General features: G+C 39.1%; 1 protein-coding gene across 4 annotated transcripts in view; it reads right to left on the reverse strand.

The window, feature by feature from the left end:
- Positions 1-18,854, reverse strand: part of SHANK3 (SH3 and multiple ankyrin repeat domains 3) — a 502,635-nt gene that overhangs the window by 122,829 nt on the left and 360,952 nt on the right. For all 4 annotated transcript variants that reach the window (XM_056573015.1, XM_056573012.1, XM_056573011.1 and 1 more), the window contains exons 21-23: positions 18,012-18,139; positions 17,770-17,866; positions 11,050-13,282 (exon numbers count right to left, since the gene is read on the reverse strand). In XM_056573015.1, the coding sequence (XP_056428990.1) occupies positions 11,050-13,282; positions 17,770-17,866; positions 18,012-18,139 (2,458 nt within the window). The remainder of the gene's footprint in view (positions 1-11,049; positions 13,283-17,769; positions 17,867-18,011; positions 18,140-18,854) is intronic.

Here is an 18,854-nt window from a genome sequence, read left to right on the forward strand (position 1 = left end):
GCAGCAGTGCAGTGCATGCAAGCAGTTAACTTTATTTCTTTTAATGCATGGCTGTACACTGATATAGGAAAACTGTCAATCAACCTTTGAGGGCAAGGTAACCAGGGCTCTCACTGTCTCTCTTAGAAGTCCTAGAAAAGTAACAACAACTGCACACCATGTGTATTTATGATATATATACCATTTTTATTTTATTTTTTTATATTTAAAATATAAAAAGAAACTCAGCATAAATACACATGGGGGAGATTTATCATTGCCTTCCATATATACTATTGGCTGAAATTTGGCACAAAATATTTGTGCAGTTAGCTTTTGTGCAATTTCAGAATAGACAACTTTGGCAAAAGTGACTGTGAAATGCAGTGCTTCATTCTTGACTATGCGGTGCACGAAATCTATTAATTGCGTCTTTTAAAAAAATAAGCCGCACATAAGCCAAAAACACAGCAAAAAAAAAAAAAGGTTTGCGAAGTGACTGCACACAAACACATATTGATAAATCTCCCCCATGGTGTGCAGCTGTTGTTACTTTTTTATGAATTTTGGTCTCAACAACCATCAACAGCACTCATTTTCCAAGATAATAGATTGCACAATTAGTTCTTTGGAGGCTCTTAGAAGTCCTGTCAGGATATACTCTGCTTTTTATTCTAAAGGGGACATTTATCAATGTTGGTGTAAGGTAGTATAGATTTTACATGACAGTATAGAACAACGATGGACGATCCAGCAATTCCTTTAAAACTTAAAGCTTTATTCCAATACAGGAAAAGCATTGCAGGAAATACAAACAAGACACCACCTAGCCGGTAACACACTCCACATGGACATGTTTCGAGCGCATGCACACTCTTGATCACCACAACACCTGTGCAGTCCTCATCCTCCGAGCTACAAGGATTGTGAATTGCAAGAACCGTCAGGATTTATTACCAACTAAGGATAAGCGCACCAAAAACAAGCACTCCAATAAAAACCTCAATAAACCGGTTCTAGCCATATCATACAATCCTCACTTCAAAACCATTCATGACACAGTCCTTAAACACCTAAATGTATTAAAAGAAGACAACAAACTAGCCAATATATTGTCTAAAGGAGTAGCAATAGTATCCAAGAGAGCCAATACATTGAGGGATAGCTTGTCCCCCAGCCTAGTAGTCTCAGAAACACATGGTGTGAACACTTGGCTGAAAAATGCTGGATTCTTCAAATGTCGTGCTACCCGATGTAAAACTTGTGGAGTAGTTAAAGTGTGCAAAGAATTCACGAGTGCCACAAACAATCAGGTACATAGAATCAAGCAATACATGAATTGTAATTCCGTGAATTTAGTGTACATTATTGAGTGCACAGCCTGCATCCGTAAATATGTAGGATGCACTTCACGGCAGTTAAAAACAAGAATTAGGGATCACCTAAATTATGCTACCAGAAAAGAGGGCACCAGAAACAAATCCAGTGCTTCTATACACTTTTCAGAGGTACATAGTGGCCATACAGACAGTTTTAGGGCATATGGCATAGAGAAGGTGAAAATGACCACCAGAGGAGGAGACCTACAACGCAAGCTCCTCAGTCGTGAGGCTTACTGGCAGTTCACATTGCCAATAAGAGCCCCGAATGGGTTAAACAATAGAAAATAATTGATGTTTCATTACTAGAAACCCATAGCTGGCCCCTAGTGGTCACATAATACCGTTATATGTACACTCAAACATATTGAAACAATTTTCTAGTGACACAGCGCACACAATACTCTTACTGCACACTCATTACGTGCACACATGAACTTTCCATTCTTGAAACCATGTAGAGTACTTTTGAAACCTGTAACATGTTTTAAATAGTATGTGTATTTTATATTCACATGTCTTATAACTCCTCCCTCTGGGTGGTCTACTTAGAGGATGAGGACTGCACAGGTGTTATGGTGATCAAGAGCGTGCATGCGCTCGAAACGCGTCCATGTGGAGGGTGCTACCGGCTAGGTGGTGTGTTGTTTGTGTTACCTGCAACTTTTAACCTGTATTGGAATAAAGCTTGGAGTTTTAAAGGAATTGCTGAATCGTCCATCGTTACTCTTTACTGTCACGTATGAAGTTGGGCCAGGCTTGGATCCGTGCAAGACCACAAGGGAGGTGAGTTGAACATCACTTTACTTCTATCAGTATAGATTTTACCCCTGTTTGCGTGGTGTATTTTTTAAACAGTTTCTCAAAAAACAGTTTCTCAAAAAGCCTACAAAAATTAGGCTTTGCGCAAAAAAAAAAAACACTTCTAAATTTAATTTGCGCATATAATAAATACAGCTCCCCTGCAAAAAGTGGTTTATGGTGCACCAAACAGTAGACAACTTTGAAAGATGTTCTACTGAAAATCTCACCCAAAAAATTGCACAAAAGTGCAATTGCACAAAATTTGCAGGGACAAATTCCTAATCCCTCCAATAAACGATGCGGTCAGGGCAGTGTAAATCACCTGACAGGTGTACCTGTTGTTAACAAAACTTTTTATAGTATATAGATAATACCACTATATGTGTGTGTATATATATATATATATATATATATATATATATATAATCCCAAAATAAAGCAGCACTACTTATCCAGTCCAACCAAAAAATTGGTGCCAGCGTCCCAAAGGACTTGATCAGAGTCCATCCAAGATAAAAACCAGATACAGGCGCAGCACTCCAACAAAATAAGTGATTTAATGTCTCATGTCTAATGTCTCATGTCAGCATTACAACGTTTCAGCTCCTCCTGGAGCCTTTTTCAAGCTTGAAAAAGGCTCCAGGAGGAGCTGAAACGTTGTAATGCTGACATGAGACATTAAATCACTTATTTTGTTGGAGTGCTGCGCCTGTATCTGGTTTTTATATATATATATATATATATATATATATATATATATATATATATATATGCGCAATATATATTGGTTTAAAATGTTATATATTTTTGTCCCTACAACTATTGTCTGTGTGTCTCTGAGGAGTCCAAATACAGGAAGTGTGGGTGGACAAGCAGGGCTATGTTCACTGAGGACAAGCAAGGCTCTGTACACTGAGGACAAGCAGGGCTCTGTGCAGTGATGACAAGCAGGGCTCGGTACACTGAGGACAAGCAGGGCTCTGTGCACTGAGGCTCTGTGACACACTCTTGGCTCACACATCAGGATGACTGACAAGCCAGGAGCCTGCACTGAGCCCTGTTTGCCCTGCTCTCACTTCCTGCATTTGGACTCCTCATAGAGACACACAGACAATAGCTGCAGGGACAGCATTTTTTCAGCCAAAAATATACACATTTTTTAATCAATGTATATAACAAATATACATATAATGGTATTATCTACATTATATCAAAAGTTTTTGTTAATGACGCGTACACTTTAAGTATGTGTGCCAAGGCTATATAGGAGTTTGCTAAGCACTGACAGCTATGACACAGTAAAAAGCGCCTTACACGTTCCACTCCTGGGAAATTATCAGCGTCTGATCTGTGTCAGCTGACAGCCATCCACAGTCTCTAATGTATGACAGCACATTAAGCACTTTTCTGCTTTTTAATTATAAAAAGTAAAGCATTACTCTATTTCTTTTAATGCAGCGAATGAACTCGAAGCTATTGTGCTAGACTGAACCATACTAGAACTGCCCGTTTGATAGACCTGATCTGGTCTTCGCTTACATATTCTTCACTGAAGCTCAAGGATGTAGAACTGAGATAAACACTTCAATCAATATAACTTAAAGAAGCCTGGATAATAATTTTTTTTATAGTGTAAGGAGTAAAAAAAAATTATAATTCCCAGCTGATGCGTTCTATAAGTAGTGTCCTTGCTGCTTGGCATCTCTTCCTGTTCTTTGTCCCAAAACATAAGAAGTGTTTGCTCAGCCAATCACTGGCCACAGCAGTGACCCCTCAGAGTTAGTAATTGTCTGAGCAGGCACTTCATGTGTCGGGATGGTGATGTGCATGCAGCGCCATGCAGTAGGAATAGCATTGTTGGAACAGCAGCGGTGGGAGGGGAACAGTAGAAGGTGAGCACATGTGTTTTTATTTACTCCTCACAACCTGGACTCCTAGCTATAAAAATAATTATCTTTAATGGTTTAAAAGTCTATTTCAGATTAGTCATTATTACCCAGTAATATGCACCAAAACATCAGCCTACCATCAGGTATGAAAAGTACATAACATTGATTACCTCCTCACAATGGTTCCTGTCCAGGGTGGGATAAGGAGTGAGGTTAAGGCACTGGAAGCAAAATATAAGCTACTGTAGTACGAATCGCTGAAATGGTTACTGTTGTCTAATGATAAATAAATACTGGACCATGTAGGTGGCCTCCTCCGATGTATCACGTGTTTTAAAAAAAAATTATATGTATAGCTGGGCTGCATGTGCATTGCTTGCCCAACTATCGAGGAAAGATTGCCTAAGGACAAAAACTTTGGATGCCGTGTCAGAATACATACTTGACGACTGCACCAATAAAATGGCTTTTTGGTTATGGTTTTAAGAGAGGGGAAATCTAGGGGATAGGTGATAAATGTTTCGCAATACCTCTTTAGGTAAAGATAAACACAAGACTTTAGCTGGCACTACTTAAAGGGGTACTCTGGTGGAAAACTTTTTTTTAATCAACTGGTGCCAGAAAGTTAAACAGATTTGTAAATTACTTCTATTAAAAAATCTTAATCCTTCCAGTACTTATTAGCTGCTGAATACTACAGAGGAAATTATTTTCTTTTTTGAAACAGTGCTCTCTGCTGACATCTCTGTCCATTTTAGGAACTGTCCAGAGCAGCATATGTTTGCTATGGGGATTTTCTCCTACTCTGGACAGTTCTTAAAATGGACAGAGATGTCAGCAGAGAGCACTGTGCTCGTGATTCAGTAGAAGGCTATGTGTTCCAAAAAGAAAAGAATTTCCTCTGTAGTATTCAGCAGCTAATAAATACTGGAAGGATTAAAAAATTTTAATAGAAGTAATCTACAAATCTGTTTAACTTTCTGGCACCAGTTGATTTAAAAAAAAAAGTTTTCCACCGGAGTATCATTTACTGAAGTGCGTCCAGCAAACTTTCCTTTAAAGGGGTACTCCCGTGGAAAAGTTTGTTTTTAAAATTAACTGGTGCCAGAAAGTTAAACAGATTTGTAAATCACTTCTATTAAAAAATCTTAATCCTTCCAGTACTTTTTAGGGGCTGTATACTAAAAAGAAAAAGAAATGCATTTCCTCTGATGTCATGACCACAGTGCTCTCTGCTGACCTCTGCTGTCCATTTTAGGAACTGTCTAGAGCAGCATATGTTTCCTATGGGGATTTTCACCTGCTCTGGACAGTTCCTAAAATGGACAGCAGAGGTCAGCAGAGAGCACTGTGGCCATGACATCAGAGGAAATGCATTTCTTTTTTGGATTTCTCTTTAGTATACAGCCCCTAAAAAGTACTGGAAGGATTAAGATTTTTTAGTAGAAGTGATTTACAAATCTGTTTAACTTTCTGGCACCAGTTGATTTAAAAAAAAAAAAAAAAAAGGTTTCCACGGGAGTAACCCTTTAAGTAGATACAGCAACTAACTCACAGCCTGTCCTGATGGTGCTCAGCTCTTTACAATGGTCAAAAAGTTATCCACATGAATTGATAAGAAAGACAAGCAGGTGCAATAAATAAAAGCAACACATGTTTCACACTTCACATGCTTCTTCCGGTTCACCAGTGAGCCAGAAAAAGTATGTAAAGAGTGAAATGTTTGTTGGTCTTGTTTATTGCACTTGCTTGTACACCCACAAAAAATTTTAATAAAAAGTGTGAACCATGGATGGCAAGTGCCACTTGTCTTTATTACTCAATTTATGTGGATATATATATATATATATATATATATATGTATATATTGTAGGTATAAAATGTTAATGGAAAATTCTGCTGGTATATAAGATATGCATGACATGTTTTAATATACTGTAGTGTATTCACTACCTTTAAAGAGTGTCATGTAGAAAAAGTTATCCCCTAGCCAAATGATAGGAGATAAGTTTTAGATTGTGAGGGGTCCAACCGTCTCTCCCTGGGAATGGGGTGTGTCGATCCCTGCACAAAGCAACAGCCAACAACTCCCCCGCCGCATGTATCTCTATGGGCAAGCCAGAGATAGCCAAAGGCAGCCGCTTTGCGCCGGGGAAAGCCAGAGTCCTGTACAGGAGATCACGTTATGTTATGTTATTTTACCATGTGTAATAATAATGATAAAATGTTCCATTGTTGAGAAAGATGTGGCCAACACACTTTGTCCTAATCTCTGGGTTTGATGATACTATGTCAATGTCTCACTGTGCCATCTATACAAACCAGGAATAGTGCAACATTGTAAAAAAAAGATAATAAAATGATCAGAAATGAAAAGTGCCAATCTACATCTAAAGAAAAGGTGAACTAGTCAGGCCTATTATATCTTTAGACCTTATTATAGATGAACTTATGTAGAGGGGACAATGTAACTTACTTAAAAGCTTTCTGAAGTGGCCAACTGGAAATGATGTAGCCATTTATCTCCTTCACTTCATAGTCCTCTCAGCTATTAAGCAGAGTCATAAAATCATAGAGCCCCAGAGGGTGCACACTAGGTGAACATGGACATCACACTGATATCCTCATCTAAGACAAATCTATCCTGGTGACAGATTCCTTTGAAACTGACTTTTTAAGCTAGAAAACCAATAGTCTTTAAAACTCTCAAATGTCTTTGTTGCAGTAAAGTAATGGATGGTTTGGCAAGCCTTAAAGGGGTATTCCAGGCAAAAACCTTTTTTTTATATCTCAACTGGCTCCGGAAAGTTAAACAGATTTGTAAATTACTTCTATTAAAAAATCTTAATCCTTCCAATAGTTATTAGCTTCTGAAGTTTTCTGGCTCTGGAACGTTAAACAGATTTGTAAATTACTTCTATTAAAAAATCTTAATCCTTCCAATAGTTATTAGCTTCTGAAGTTTTCTGTCTAACTGCTGAATGATGATGTCACGGGAGCTGTGCATGATGGGAGAATATCCCTTGCATGATGGGAGAATATCCCCATAGGAGCTGGACAGCTCCCGGGACGTGAGTCATCAGAAAGCAGTTAGACAGAAAACAGCAACTCAACTTCAGAAGCTAATAACTATTGGAAGGATTAAGATTTTTTAATAGAAGTAATTTACAAATCTGTTTAACTTTCCGGAGCCAGTTGATATATAAAAAAAAGTTTTTGCCTGGAATACCCCTTTAACAGAAAAGTTTCAAAAGCACAAATGGTGGATAATGGAGATGAAAGTCAAGAGCAGATTGTGCACCTCACTAAAATGCAATGGACAAGCTGTGCATCATGGTAAAAGAGACAGAAAATAGGCATCTGGTGAGGAAACCAGTAAATATGAGTATGGATAAGCAACCTATGGGTAACAGTAGAATAAGTAGTGTTAATTATTCATATACATAATAAAGTAAGCATGCATCTCAGAATACCATCAATGTAGTAAAATAACTGAATGCTGATAACGGAGTCTGAAAGTAACCTCAGGTATTGTAGATACAAATGGACTACAAATTATTTTGTTGGTTTGGAGAAAAACCTACATGACAAAGGATATGATATAGACTACATAGTGCATATGCATGAAACAAAAACCAATAGCTTTAAAAATGGTGCTTTATCATATAACAAACAAAAGTTGTGAAGAATGAAGACAATACTATAAGGCAAGATGATATACAGCACCTATAACAAGTAATCCCCCCACTTTGGCTTTTCTTTAGGTTTTAGCGTGTAACAACATTGAATCACGGAGGATTTAGTTACACTTTTGTAAAAATGACAACAAATCTCTAGAAAGTTACATGTAAAAAACAAAAAACAAAAAAAAACAACTAATGCATATCTATAAACCCCCACAGTTGACTGCTAAACCATTAATACAACAGCCAACATGTTTTAGCATCAGTTCACATAAGGTAGAAATGGTGCAGCATAGAGCTTAATTAAAACATCCAGTGTTTATGTTTAGAAGGATAATGTTAACATGTAGCCAGGCATATGCAAGTCTGTGCTTATACAGTAGCATTCATCTTCCACTGACTCCCATCAAGTGTAGGGTCACATGTGCTGTATTTTGTTGCACATTTGCTGCTGTGTATTTTCCTACCCATTGAAGTCAATGGGTAGCAAAATCAGCTGCGTATTTTCCTACCAATTTACTTCAATGGGTAAGAAAATACGCAGGAGCAAATACGCAGCAAAATACGGCACGTGTGACCCTACCCTAAAATGATTAAAAAATAACTATTTGGTATCATGCTGCTGGGATGTGGCCTTCTGACCTACCCTAGCCTAATCTATGTTTAAAGGACACCCTTTTGCCTTTCCTTTAGCCATTAAACATAAAATGTTTTACTGTATATGCAGACAGCACAATTCTTGAAAATACTTGGCACTCTAAATTAATTTTGCATAATTTATATTACCAATCCGATAAATACAGAATTCTCTTAATGTTTTGGTTAAAATGACCTTCATCAGATAGTTGGGATTGCTGTGAAGGTAAAGTGGTGTGGAGATGTAAGCTTATGGCAGATTGTCGCCGTGGTGTAAAACAACATAAATTCACAGAGAATGAGATAGTTGTCCTGCGTACGACCACTATAATGATTTCTGCTGATAACCAAATAACATTTAGGACAAAGGAATACTGCATAATGTACTGTATAATGTATCAAGGTATCTGGACCCCCAATCGCACAATTATTACATGAATGAATATATATTACTTGGGATACAAAATATTGTGTAATGAGAATTCTGTACTTAAAGGATATAAAAACGTTTCCCCTATCCTAAAGATGTATGTACCTGCTCATTTTCACGGTGCCTTAATAATTGACTTAGGAAAACCGCATCTTTAAAGGGGTTCTCCTTTGTTTATACTGTTTTTTGTTATTATGTTTGTGTGTTATGTGTGTATAAGTATGTGTTTTTTTATGTGTGTTGTGATTATGTATATATGTATTTTCTTACCTTTCCGGAAGCTGGCCCCTTTTTCTTCCAGCGGCTTGCTGTGTAACCTCGGCCTCCGCCATGTTGTGTTCGGTAAGTGGGATGTCGGGGGGTGTGTTCTTGCTGCTGTCCTTCCTATCTTCTGACGTCCGAGGCAAATCTTTTCTTCCTGTTTCTTCCGTGGCTCAGCAATGAATCTGCAGCCTCTTCCGGCACATGCGCAGGTAATTTATTTTTTATTTTTTACCAATAAAGATTTTTTTGTCTAATTGACAAACTGTCTGCGCTTGCGCGAAGCTACGCTATTAGCGTAGACCTAACGTACGCTACGCTGTTAGCGTAGCACTTGCGTACTCGCGCATGCACAGACAGTTTGTCAATTAGACAAAAATAACTTTATTGGTAAAAAAAAAAAAAAACTACCTGCGCATGCGCCGGAAGAGGCCACAGATTCGTCGCTGAGCCACGGAAGAGACAGGAAGAAAAGATTCGCCTCGGACGTCAGAAGATAAGAAGGACAGAAGCGGAGGCCGACATGGCGGAGGCCGAGGTTACACAGCAAGCCGCTGGAAGAAAAAGGGGCCAGCTTCTGGATCTTCACAAAAGGTAAGAAAATACATGTATACATAATCACAACACACATAAAAAAACACATACTTATACACACATAACACACAAACATAATAACAAAAAACAGTATAAACAAGGGAGAACCCCTTTAAGCTATGTTCACACTGGGGGAAATTTGCAGACATTCCCCATAACATGCCGGCCCTAGGAATGCTCGGAAATGTGCCGTCTCATAGACGTTTCTATTCTTTCGGAGGACACCGGAATTGAAATTTCAACCCCAGATGTTCTTGGCATGGAGATTTTGTTATGTGAAATTAATGGGGCTCTGCTGCTATGGAATCTTCACAGAAATTCCATTGTGTGAACATAGACTTACAGGGTTTACTACAATCTAGGTAATAAAAATACATTCAAGGGGGAAAATCTAGCTAACTATGGAAAAAGGGTACAAGAAAATACTTCCAACAGTGTGAGTTCAGGTCAGGTGTCAGGTTTAAAACATTTCTGCAATAAATGTGGCCAGTCTAAATGTAGCCTAAAAATCTTGAGGGAAAACTGCTGAATTGTGGGAAGCTGATAGATACACTTAGATACACTTTTCTAAATTCTAACTTGAATGTTGTAAATAGTTATACAACTTTTTTTTTTGCATTTAAGGTGGTTTTCCTGGACTTTTTTTTATTGATGGTTTATCCTCAGGTTGGGCTTGAACACCCAACACCCCTATTAGCTATTTACCAGACTGGCACCCACAAATGCAGAAAACAGAGCTGGATGTAGAAAGCTCTGTACATTGTGTAGTGGCCCTGTTGGGTTACCGCAGCTCCTCTCCCTTTAAAGTGAATGGGAACTGAACAGAAGTAACTTAGCATGTCCATTAAATAGTGTATAGATGCCTGTTTTCATCTCTTTTAACTTTAAATGTAAGCACCGTGGCTCTGTCAAACAGCTGATCATGCGGGGTGCTGGGTGTTGGACCCCGACCAACTAGATATTGATGGCCTATTGAAGTCCGAGAAAACAACTTTAATAGTTGTAATTAATGTAGAGATTTGTTTTCATTTTGACATTATCATATTCTGTAGAATAATAAAAATGTATGTTAAATATACCTTGGTTCAATAAAAGATAGAATAAATTAAAAAGGAATACTTTTTATAGGTACTACTGTATAATGAAAAAAAACAACATAATACAGTTTTTTTTATATTGTGGAATCCTAAAACACTATTATCTTGACTACTAAGAATATAATCTACCTTCCTATAATAGTAGATAGATATTTTCACTGTATCACACCAATAGACTGTCTCACATCTTGCTCTGACTAATTATGTTCATTATACTAATATAGTTCTGCTAACATTCATTTCTCACTGACTATTCATCAATCTAAATAACTTTTATTCTAACTGGTTTCCTCTTACCGAGCCGCCACCACTGGAGATTTCTTTCCGGGGTCCATTCCCGGGATTGATGGCTCCTCCCCAAGTGACCGTGTGTCCTTGTTTAGCAGCTGAAGTCGAGAACTAATCTCTCCAATTACAGACGGCTTTTCTATTTCCACAGGGCCCCCATGTGACAGAGGCCGACTCTCAATTGGATCTCCCCATAGCTTAGATCTTCTCTGAAAGAGGTAGCGCGGACGGCCCGCTGCAAGTTGCTGCTGGGCAATAAGCTCACTGTCCGAGGACTGCTTGAGCAGGGGGTCCCTGAAGGTCACGGTGCCCTTCATCAGTTGAGACTTGAGTTTGGGCTTTGGAGGCACTGGTGGCTTCTCGAGTATAAAAGTTTGACCGTCAGCATATGAGGTGTAGGTGTCAGTGGGCTCCCCGCTCTCTGAGGATAGAGTGGACATGCTGGACACAGTAGAGATGGTGCTCGTGGTCTCCAGATGGTGGTCACTCGAGCTCCTGGTGTCCACTTCCTCCACACCTGAGTCAGTAGCTGACTCTGGATGGGGGAGAGGGGCATCAGAAGGCTTCCCTGAGGGTGATACACCACTTGCTAGCTTGGCAGATGGCACAGCCAAAGTACCAGGCCGAGTCAGTTGGCTGATGGGGGTGCCAGGTTTGGTGACCAGGACTCCATTTGCAAACGCATCAGGAGGAGGCAGTAGCCCAATTTTTGCTAATTCTTCTCTTGTTTCCTCATCACTTGAGGACAGCATGGCTGGTGGCAGATTATTAGCCCCAAAAGGCTCCACTTCCTCCTCTGAACTTCCCTGACCAAGAGTTTTATCAGAAGAAGAGCTTGATGGAGCTTTCTCTTCAGTATCTTGTGGCTGTGTGACCTTTTGCTGATCAGGGGTAGCTGGTGCCTCCTGTTCTTTATCTTCTGTCCTATTGCTGGTAGCATGCACCATTATAAGCCCGGCTGTTTTTTGCTGAGATGTGTCAACGATGCTTAGAATCATAGGTTTCCTTTCCTCCACTCTGCTCTCAGGTCGTTCTGGGCTTTTCTCAGCACGACCCTCCCCATCTCTTCTTAATGGAACACCCCACTGGCTTTTCACAGAAGCCCCAGAAGGGCTATATATTGGTGAAGCTGACCCTTCTATCTCCATTCCCACCTCCCCCTCTTTGGTTTGAATTTCCAGAAAGAGTGGAGGAGCTCTGTCAGAATCTGGGCTCCTTACTGGTGTAGGTGTCCTTGGTGGAGGAGGAGAGGGTTCTTGGGCAGAAAGTGCACGTTCTCTTGCGGCCAGCGCAAGTGCAAGAGGTGAATTCGGATCAAGGGGCTTACCAGTAAGGGGGTGGATGAATGTAGAATGAGGACTGCTGTACATCAAAGACTTAAGTGAAGAACCTGGAGAAGGTAGGAGGACATCACGGCTCCCCAACAATCGCTCATCAACAGAGCGTGAAGGTTGCAGAGAAGGGAGGTCTGGAGAAGGGGGTGTCCCCTCCAATGCTCCGACCGAGAGGAAGACTGTGGATTTACGCTTCTCATCCAGCCGTCGCTCACGTTCCTTCATTACTCCGGCAAGTGCTGTTGCAAAAGGACTACCTAATGGATCGTGATGTGCACTTCCTAACTCCATCATACTCTGTCGTGGGCTGCGCCGAGATGGTGAGGGATCCCTTGAAAAAACCCCAGCCATGGCTAAGGCAGCTCGTTCCTGTGCATCCTCCACTTGAAGCTGTTTCACAAGGGGACTCTTTTTGCGCTGTGGCTTCATTGGTGCGAACAAACCCATATTTGCATAAGGATTGTCCACAGCCCGACTTCTTCTTTTTAATTTTTCTGGAGGTGTTGGGGAGGGGCCAGGTCGAGGAATGCTTGTAGGTTCCACAGGGAGGTGAGATGTATCTTGAAGAATAATCATGGAACGAGCACGTTTCTGCCGGTCAGGAGGAGGAAGGGCACGATCCATACTTAACAGCTCTGCAGATCCCATACCATGTGGAAGCCCATGGAGTCTGGCTTCAAAACCTGGTTTAAAGCTGGAATGCACTGTATCATACCCCCTACCAGGAGGAGGAGGTGGTGAAAAAGCTGGGGGTGGCCCAGTGTCAAAGTAATATGGGGAAGGGGGTGGGGGAGCAGATTTTTGTGGAGGGGGCGGAATTCCAGGACCTTCTCTTAAAGAATCCTGCATGGAGGTACTGCGTGGGAATCGTCCATCAAGTAATGAATCTGACAGTTTCTCATCTTCACCTAAGGGCAAGACACAAAAATTACAACATTAGTTAACACAATAGCAGGAAATGTTCAATTACAGTGGTCCCTCAAGTTACAATATGATTTGGTTACAGGATGACTATTGTATGTTAAAACCATTGTATGTTGAGACTGTAATGCTATGTAAATCTGGTAATTGGTTCCCAAAATGTCATCCAAAAACAGGAAAAAGTAAGGATTAAAGAGTACCTGTCATTATCTTGTTAAATGTTATAATTCTCCCAGTTCACTGCCTCTATCATGATAAACCATCCCCTTGCCTTTATTCTAGTTATTTTCTAGTTTTCTACTTGATATTGCTCGTTATTTTCTGCTCAGTCTCAGTCAGATTCACAGACTGGGAAGGCGTCACATCATCTGAAGTCATACAGGGTCAGAACTTCCTCCCTCACTCTGCTACACACAGCCTGGAGCAGTCCAGTGTGAGATGAGCTATGATTGGCTAAGGCTGCACAAACCCCCGTCAGCACTCCAGACTACATTTCCTGATTTTGGACTTCTGCCAGACTAGCAAAAGTCCAAAACTCTGTGAAAGAGATGGGGGGGGGGGGGTGTATACTCTGGACAAGTAGGGAGACACCTAGTGGCAGATTTTTAAGTACAAATTAAACATAGAAAACTTTTTTTTTTTTTTAAAAAGTACATTAGAAAGATTTTTTTTTAAATTTACCATAAGGAGTGCAATAGCAAAAAAAATGTTAATGACAGTGCGCATTTAAAGAAAAATAAGTAGCTAACTAATACAGATAAAGCAGGTTCTTACATATAAAAATAAGAAAGAGCTGCTGGAAGCTGTAAATCACTGTCTACGTAAAGAACAGGAACTTTTTCAGGGTTCTGTACACAGTGTCCTAATAAAATAAAATGAAGCCACCCTCACCTACTGTCCAAAGGAGTAGCTATCCCTGGCATAGGTAAGAGTACGGTAGCACAGAACATGCAAAACCTTCCTGTACTATAGGAAGGTGCTACCGGATAGCCAGTCAGTGCATGCACTTCAGTGGTACAGCGATTTTACCAGTGAAATGTCGATACTGATTGGTCGGTTCCTCCAGCCATTGACACCTTTTGCAGATCTGGACTGTCTGTAGCATTGTATGTTGAGTATAGTTTCAAGTTACAATGGTTTAGAAAAGACCATTGTATGTTGAAAATATTGTAACCCAAGGCCATTGTAAGTTGAGGGACTGTACACTTGATAAAAACTTTAATGGTGTTAGGGGAAATAGCTATATATAGTGAATCAACTTTGAGCCTTTCAGAAGAGCGCATTTAAAATGCGGTTTACATTTTTTTCTGTAAGTTAAAGAGGTTAATGGCAACATAAAAAAAATAAAATAAAAATAAAACTGAACTACCTTCTTCCACTACTCCTTTGTCTCCAATATTTCTTACCCCTTTAAGTGCCTCCTTAATTATGTTTATTGAGGCAACAATGTATGAACTGCAAAACCAAATGCCACCAAAATGGTAATACTCTTATCTGTTCTCATTCAGTTTAATATGTTTCCTCACTTTTCTGAAATTGGTGCTGTAAAAAGAGTGATGTGTATACAAATAAAGGGGATAATCATCGGGGGGATGCATATTCACAAAATAGCTAAGTCTTACTTAGACTAGGCAGTCTAAGATTGTGCCAGATTTTTTACAGTAACTCAGGCTGCTTGAAAATCTGGCTCATCTCATATATACAGTATTGTGCGCAGTCTGCACCCCCTTTTAGGTAATATAGTTAACTCCAAGTATTTTTTGGTGCAGACTATCTTTTTGTTTGGGGCAATTTACACAAAACCCCATTGCTCACCCATTTTTTTTTTTATTGCCAGACTTGGTAAAAACTAGGCAAAATTATTTAAAAAATGTGCATCTCTACACTTTTTTTAACCAATCTGCTGCAAATTACATACAAAAACAAGCAAAATAAAATTAGTTTTGAATATCACCCCTCCCCCCCTTAAGTTTTACATGGAATGTCTTTCAGTATCCATGTACAGTACACATTATACAAATGATTATTGGTGAGGTGATTTTTTTTTTTATTATCCTTGGTCTATGCTGTGTAGACAATAGGCTAATATCGATCAATTAGAGTCTATTTTGTTTCAGGTTTTTAGAGTATGTTATGTCACAAATGTATCTAGCAGAAATTTTTGTAAAATTTGATGCATTGTAAATAGGCATGGTGCAATGATTTGGGTTTAAATGGTACCTGTCATTAGCAATAAAAATGAATATGTTATAGATTAGCCTATTTAAATTACTTTTTTAATATACTTTTTAAAGGGGTTATCCAGGAATAGAAAAACACAGCTAATTTATTTCAAAAACAGCTCCACGCCAGTCTCCAGGTTGGGTGTGGTTTTACAACTTGGCTCCATTCAATTCAATGAAACTGAGCTGCAGAAGCACACCGAACCTGGAGACAGACAGGGAGCTTTTTTGGAAAAAAGTTGCTGTGTTTTTCTATTCCTGGATAACCCCTTTATTAATATTTTGTAACTTTATGTGTTAAATTAACCCCTAAAACTACATCAACCAGGGGTCCTTCTTCAGGTGCTGCCTGCTGTCCTGTTTGCAGATTGTCTCGTGCAGCGGCCTGGCCGAGACAAAACTCAAGAAATGTAGGTGGGACCTCACAATCTCACACTGAACGGCTCTCGGTTGTGTGTAGCAGAGTGAGGGAGTTCTTCTCTGCAGGGCTTCAGATGATGTCACACCTGCTGGGGAACACCCCTTCCAAGTCTGTGGAGCTGACTGAGACTGAGCAAAATATACAGCACAATATCAAGGTAAAAAACTAAAAAATGTATTAAAAAAAAGGCAGGGGTGGTTTATCATGATGGGGGAGTGAACTGGGAAGATTAAAAAAATGTACAAAGCTCATGACAAGTACTTTTTAAATTTGTGGCTTCCATTTAAAGCTATCCTACTGGTGCAGAAAAAATAGACAAAACATAAAACCTAGGGCTTTGAAAGTATGTGGTTTTCTCTGTTGGATTTTAAGTCTGTCGAAAATAAACACTATGGTTAATGATGAGATATGCTATCCTTTAGTAGAAAAGTCATTTCTAGCAAGTCTACTATATTTGTGAGGTTGATAATTAGAGGGGAGGCTGAATTCCCACAATTTGCCTTAGAAATAATAAGTAGAGATGAGCGAACTTACAGTAAACTCGATTTGTCACGAACTTCTCGGCTCGGCAGTTGATGACTTATCTTGCATAAATGAGTTCAGCTTTCAGGTGCTCCAGTGGGCTGGAAAAGGTGGATGCATTCCTAAGAGTCTCCTAGGACTGTATCCACCTTTTCCAGCCCACCGGAGCACCTGAAAGCTGAACTAATTTATGCAGGATAAGTCATCAACTGCAGAGCCGAGAAGTTCGTGACGAATCGAATTTACTGTAAGTTCGCTCATCTCTAATAATAAGCCTTATAAGAAGCTCATTAAAGGGTAAAAAAGCAGTCCAATCAGTTCAGGCATGATGTTACAGAGCAGGAGGAGCTGAGCAGATTGATATATAGTTTTGTTGGAAAAGTTTCAGGATAACTTGTCTTTTCTTCATGTAAATGCTCATTCCAGGATAAGTAGTTAAGTGGTTGGACCTATATAGGGATTGATAGTGCTGTCTATCACTAATCAGGACCACCCACTAGACTAATTAACTAAGTAAGATATACATAAACAAGTTACACTGGAATCTTTTCCCTATTTCTGCTTCATAACATGATGCCTGCAGATTGGACTGCACTTACCATGTGACAGGTTATAGTGGTACTCCTGTGGAAAACAATATATATATATATATATATATATATATATATATATATATGTATATTTATTTTATTTATTTATTTATTTTCCTAAGTCAACTGGTGCTAAAAATTTTTTAACAGATTTGTATATTCCTTCTATTTAAAAATCTTAATCCTTCCAACACATATCAGCTGCTGTATGCACCAGAGGAAGTTGTATAGTCATTTTCTGTCTGACCAGAGTGCTTTCTGCTGACACCTCTGTCCATGTCAGGAACTGTTCAGAGCAGGAACAAATCCATATAGCAAACCTTTCCTGCCCTGAACAGTTCCTGACGTGGACAGAGGTGTCAGCAGAGAGCACTGTGGTCAGACAGAAAAGAACTATAAAATTCCTGTGGAGCATACAGCAGCTGATAAGTACTGGAAGGATCAAGATTTTTTAAATAGAAGTAATTTACAAATCTGTTTAACTTTCTGGCACCAGTTGATTAGAAAAAAAATGTGTTTTCCACCGGAGTACCCTTTTAACTTTATTTAGGTATACCCACATTAATCAACTTATGTGACATACCTCACCACATGATAGCCTGATATTATTGAACTATGTAACTGCATAAATACCCAACTACTATATCATAACTGATTTTATGGTATGGTCGTGAGGTAATTTAGCTTCCATTGTCAAGTAAAGCCATAATTTAACTTACCCACAGACTTTGTCCGAGACATCCCATGATGGAGAGAAATGTGAGGTTTTTCGCGAGATATTCCATGTGAAGAAATACCCTGTCTCTCAAGCAGCGACTACAATAGATGTATAGGAAACAAACAAGAAAACAAGCATGAACAGATGGAAGAGAGAACAGAAAATCAATACATATCAGGGATAGCTTGCAGGTAATATAAAGCAGTGTAAAGTGTATTAAGTTACGTTGCTGCCTGATCTTACACTTATCTCAGCTGGGGTGATGCGCCTACTTGTTGGCCGTTGTTTTACTGTAGCAGCTCTTGAGTCAGCCTCAGCTATTTCTGGTCTCATGGAGGGATCAGAAGCCACCAAAATCTCATCCAATCGTTCTGGAAGTAATAAACTAGTTTATTTTTCTATACATTCAGCAATACAGGCTAAATAGCTATAGGAGTAAAACAAAACGTGAACAACAAAACATGCAGGTTAGGGTGTGAAAAACGTATATACAAAAATTATACTAATATGATACTAATAATAATTACATTTCATTTATATAATCATAACTAATAGTTTAGAGGTTACACTCATGTCTGTTAAGTATTCAGTAAAATTATTATTTTTTCTCATAACGGCAAAGGTGCAGATAATCGTATTATATTTTGATGCCACACTCTAAATATGTTAACCCAAAAGGTAATTGTACAAAAAGAGAAAATATGTAACGATAGGGACATACTGTAAATGTTGCACCTTGCATTATTTTTTCAAAACATCACTGGGTATAGATAAATGTAAATGCATGACTATATAGACAAGGTAAATTTCAGCCCTGCCCTCATATATGTTACCCGATCGGAGCAGTGACAGACACAAATTGTTTGCAGTGATTCAAATATCCTACTACGCACGTGAAGTTTTCCCAACCTGTATAGTATGTGTATTCCCCAGACTACATCACAGTGAAGATGCACTTTCAATATATAATTTATGAACAAAGCGCATTAAAGTTAAATCTTGCCATATAAAACTAATTTAAACATAAAGGAAATTAAGTATTAAACATAAGGAAATTATGTTTTATAATATAAGATTTTATAATGC

Source organism: Hyla sarda, chromosome 4 (genome assembly GCF_029499605.1).
Source record: "Hyla sarda isolate aHylSar1 chromosome 4, aHylSar1.hap1, whole genome shotgun sequence".
In the NCBI taxonomy this organism is placed as follows: domain Eukaryota; kingdom Metazoa; phylum Chordata; class Amphibia; order Anura; family Hylidae; genus Hyla; species Hyla sarda.